We start from the raw sequence: 5,000 nt of genomic DNA, 5'->3' as shown, positions 1-5,000 counted from the left end.
CCCAAAAATCCTGCACATAATTGTAAGTTATTTAATTTGTGAACAAATATTTAGCTCAACCTTGGAACACTTACATACTTTCTGTAAAATAAGTGTTTTATTATTATTATTATTATTAGTATTACCTTGAACAATGTAAGAGGCCATGAGCGCAGCAGTGTTGTCATTGCACATAAGCCAGCCATGGGCAAGGTCTCGCTTGATCTGTAATGCGAAGAGGTAGCGAGTGTACTCTTCCTCCAGCTGGGCAGGGTCAGGAGTGTAAAACTTGACACAAAACCGCAACACTGGTTCTACTTGACTCAAACAAACCTGTTGACAATGTTTTCCATGTTATTCTAATACAAAAAGAATTAAGGCCACTCATAAATAATAATTTAAATAATTGTAATAAGCACTGTAACTGAAAATTTTAGAGGATAATCTATTTTTAACCTTGCAATAAACATGCAAGGCAACCTGTAGTTTACCTTTAATTTATTTCAGGGTCACTGACCTCACAGCCTAGTCCCAGACCAAGCTTCCTGGTTGACAGCTTGATCAATCAGGCTGTTGATGCTGGCTGCACATAGTCCAACATAGGTGCTACAGCCTTGCTGATCAGGAACTAAGTGAACTTATACTCCCTCATAAAGACAGATGTAAGTCTGCTGGTAATTCCCCTATGATATTAGGGGAGGGTGTTGATAAGTCTCGAGTCCTTAACATTTACAGTATTATTGCAACCCTGCTCTTCGCTGAGGCTACAGTTCTTTGCCCCGTCTACCAAGCTCCTTGCTCTTGTAGGGAATAATTTTGTTATCTAGGTTTGGGACCAATCATTCCAGAATTATTTAAAAGTAAATTATGATGTACACTATCTTAACCCCTATATTCCAGGGGGTATGCTTCAACAAGCATCAGACATTACCAATAATTCAAGTACATACGACACCAAATTTATGTATTAAGTGAAAGCTCTCTCTACAGTCTCCATATCTGTGATTTCACTCGCCTTAAAAAGGAGCTACAAGTGTAGAGCGATATTCCAGTCTATAAAGAATGAGTGACAAACAATATCAGTGGCCTGGCATTTCTTGCTTTGAAGTTCCAGTGAGATTCTTGACCCTAACATTTGTCATTTTCACTCTCAGTTCTTCAAAGCCTAAGAGAAATCGTGAAGTGTTCCCCATCAGCAAAAAAGTGCTAATTCTCGAATTATTAGGCATAATTTATAAATTAAACTTTATCATAGGTATGTATGTCAACAAAAAATTACTTTAACATAGGGTTCACTACCATCCGCAGTGTCGGGTATCTGCGGTAGGTCTTGGATACAGGGGTCCTACCCTACTGTATTTCTGGATCAACAAGTAATGTCATCTATAATGTAAGGTGTCAAAATCTCTATTACTTTTGATGAAATAAGAAATTTAAAAAATATGTTTGGCTTTTTTGAGGGTCCTAGGAGCATAACCTTATTTTCCTGTATGTTCTTCAGTTAATTAGATGCCATTTTCAGGAACATAACTAGACTTAATAGACAATCCACAAATTCAAACCCTGCTGTAAAGTAAATATTTGCCTAACTTTAACATCCTTCTTTTTATATTATCCAGCACATATTTTGTCCATTCTGAAATATGAAGAACCATTGAGAATTATCAAATTGTAGCCTTTCCAATGATAGGTTGAATTCTTTTTCTTCACCTTGACCAACTATTATGATTCTCTCACCCTTAACAGCTATTATGATTCTCTCACCCTTAACAGCTATTACAATTCTCTCACCCTTAACAGCTATTATGATTCTCTCACCCTTAACAGCTACTATGATTCTCTCACCCTTAACAATTATTATGATTCTTTCACCCTTAACTACTATGATTCTCTCACCTTAACTATTATGATTCTCTCACCCTTAACAACTATTATGATTCTCTCACCCTTAACAACTATTATGATTCTCTCACCCTTAACAACTATTATGATTCACCCTTAACTATTATAATTCCCTCACCCTTAACTATTACGATTCTTTCACCCTTAACAGCTATTATGATTCTCTCACCCTTAACAGCTATTATGATTCTCTCACCCTTAACAACCATTATGACTCTCTCACCTTTAACAGCTATTATGATTCTCTCACCCTTAACAACTATTATGATTCTCTCACCCCCTAACAACTATTATGATTCTCTCACCCCTAACAACTATGATTCTCTCACCCCTAACAACTATTATGATTCTCTCACCCCTAACAACTATTATGATTCTCTCACCCCTAACAACTATTATGATTCTCTCACCCCTAACAACTATTATGATTCTCTCACCCCTAACAACTATTATGATTCTCTCACCCCTAACAACTATTATGATTCTCTCACCCCTAACAACTACTTGTATTATGATTCCCTCACCCTTAACTATTATGAATCTCTCACCCTTAACCACAGCCCACCCCTGCCCCAGTGCCTTCCCACCAAGATGACCTCTTCCTTGCCTAACAATATGGACCTGCCCCTCCCCAACCTCTCCCCTTTCTAGTTAACTGACAAACAACATGCAGCAGCTTCTCACCTGTCTGTTCATAGGCTTCTCGAGGTCAAGCCAGTAGCGAGTGTTACCATCGGTGTATTCAAGACCAAAGTAGTCAGATTCGAGGAGGTTGAGCTGGCGGCACACCTGCTCCAGCAGTACTGAAGCACACGCCTTACTCTGCAACAACATATATATATCCAAGTTACTCAGCCTCTCACATCAAATTAAAAATGGTTAAATAACATTATTAAAAACAAGAAAAATGAACCTCTTTAAACAACCCTGAACTTAAAATTATTTTTTAAATTTATCTAACTGATAAATCTAGTTTGGCAAAATTATCCTTATTACATAACTTTGCACTTTAAATTGGAAATGGTTATGGAAACCCTGTTGCGAAACTCATTAACTCTTCAGTCTAATGTAAAAATATACAAACACTTTAATTTACAGACATTACACACCTAATAACTGCCCATTTAATTTAAACCTTGGGCAATAATTAATAAATATGATTAACCGTAAGGTATATCAAATCTTTATCAAAGTCAATGAATTCTGTACTGTGCAACTAATATGAAATGCATTAAATTCCTTTTAAATTAAATATTTCTGAATTAATGTTCATCAAGTCCCATTTACAACAATGAACAAATAGTGTGCATGCACAAAATAGTGAGAGAAAGAAAAAGAGAGAAAGAGAGAGAGAGAGAGAGAGAGAGAGAGAGAGAGAGAGAGGTGGTGGTTTTTGTGCCTCGTACAAGACCACAGAGCTGTGTCCCACTGGCTGCCTTGGTGTCCCACCTGTCTCAAGGGCAAGCACTTGACACACCAATCTACTCAAGCTGAACATAATCATGGTTATCTAGTACTTTTTTTTTTAAATCCAGCACACCTTTCCATGCCAGAGCTGGATATTCAATGATCTGCTGCATTACGTACAGGGTCACATCAACCCTCCCCACATTCCTAAAACAAGTAGCACTATAATGTGATGAATAAAAATCTTGATTATTTTTGAGTTTTGATGAATTACAAAGCTTTAAATAAATTATGGTTGGCTTTTTGGGGGACTAATAAAAATAATACTATTTTTCCAATACATTCTTCAGTTCATTCTAGACGATTTATTACAGTATTATTATACACCATTTCCAGGAATTTAACTACCATTTTAATTGACAGTCAACTGTGTATACTCATCTATTTGTAGCTGCTGGGGTCGATTCATAGCTGTGTGTGTGTATGTATGTAAAGTACATACACAAACACACACACACACACACACACAATATATATATATATACATATATATATATATATATATATATATATATATATATATATATATATATATATATATATATATATATATATATATATATATATATATATATATGTATATATATATACAGTGGACCCCCGGTTCGCGATACTAATCCGTTCCTGAGAGCTCATCGTAAACCAAAAATATCGGAAAGCGAATCAATTTTCCCCATGAGAAATAATGGAAATCAAATTAATCCGTGCAAGACACCCAAAAGTATGAAAAAAAAAAAACTTTTACCACATGAAATATTAAGTTTAATGCAATAGAATAGTAATTACAATAACAACAATAACAATAAATAACAATAAATAACGAAAGAATAATTGACACTTACCTTTAATGAAGATCTGGTGATGATTGATGGGATGGGAGGAGGGGAGAGTGTGGATGGTGTTAGCATTTAGAAGGGGAATCCCCTCCATTAGGACTTGAGGAAGCAAGTCCTTTTCTGGGGTTACTTCCCTTCTTCTTTTAATGCCACTAGGACCAGCTCGAGAGTCGCTGGACTTCTGTCGCACAACATAACTGGCAGCCTCACCATGCCTAATCACACTATGTATGCCACTACGATTCTTAAATCTTTCAAACCAACCTCTGCTGGCCTTAAATTCACTCACATCACCACTAGTTGCAGGCAATTTTTTTACCAAATCGTCATGCAACTCCCTAGGCTTTTCACAAATGATTGCTTGAGAGATGCTATCTCCTGCTATCTGTTTTTCATTTATCCACACCAATAACAGTCTCTCAACATTTTCTAACACTTGCGGTCACTGTTTCGTAATCACAGTTGCACCTTTTGCAAGAACAGCTTCCTTGATTGCCGTTTTCTTGCTCACTATAGTAGAGATGGTTGATTGGGGTTTACTATACAACCTGACCAGCTCCGACACACGCACTCCACTTTCGTACTTTGTAATTATCTCTTTCTTCATTTCAACAGTCATTAGCACCCTTGGTCTCGAAGGGTTGGCACTGGGAGCTTTCTTGGGGCCCATGGTGACTTATTTTGCAAAAACAGGCACCAAAAACAGTGATAATATGGATAATATGGAATGTACCGAATGTATACTTAGATGCGCGCACACTGGCTGGCTTGTAAACACTGGCACACACGGGGCAGTTCAGGCCACACATGGACACG

General features: G+C 36.9%; 1 protein-coding gene across 6 annotated transcripts in view; it reads right to left on the bottom strand.

Annotated features, from left to right (window-relative positions):
• The window catches only part of Cdep (Chondrocyte-derived ezrin-like domain containing protein), a 628,747-nt gene that overhangs the window by 376,563 nt on the left and 247,184 nt on the right, over positions 1 to 5,000 (bottom strand). For all 6 annotated transcript variants that reach the window (XM_070086348.1, XM_070086350.1, XM_070086352.1 and 3 more), the window contains exons 2-3: positions 2,566 to 2,703; positions 126 to 312 (exon numbers count right to left, since the gene is read on the bottom strand). In XM_070086348.1, coding sequence (XP_069942449.1) covers positions 126 to 312; positions 2,566 to 2,703 — 325 coding nt within the window. The remainder of the gene's footprint in view (positions 1 to 125; positions 313 to 2,565; positions 2,704 to 5,000) is intronic.

Source organism: Cherax quadricarinatus, chromosome 18, assembly GCF_038502225.1.
Source record: "Cherax quadricarinatus isolate ZL_2023a chromosome 18, ASM3850222v1, whole genome shotgun sequence".
In the NCBI taxonomy this organism is placed as follows: Eukaryota; Metazoa; Arthropoda; class Malacostraca; order Decapoda; family Parastacidae; genus Cherax; species Cherax quadricarinatus.
Note: the sequence above shows the minus strand (reverse complement) of the source record. Positions and strands in the feature narration are given on the sequence as shown.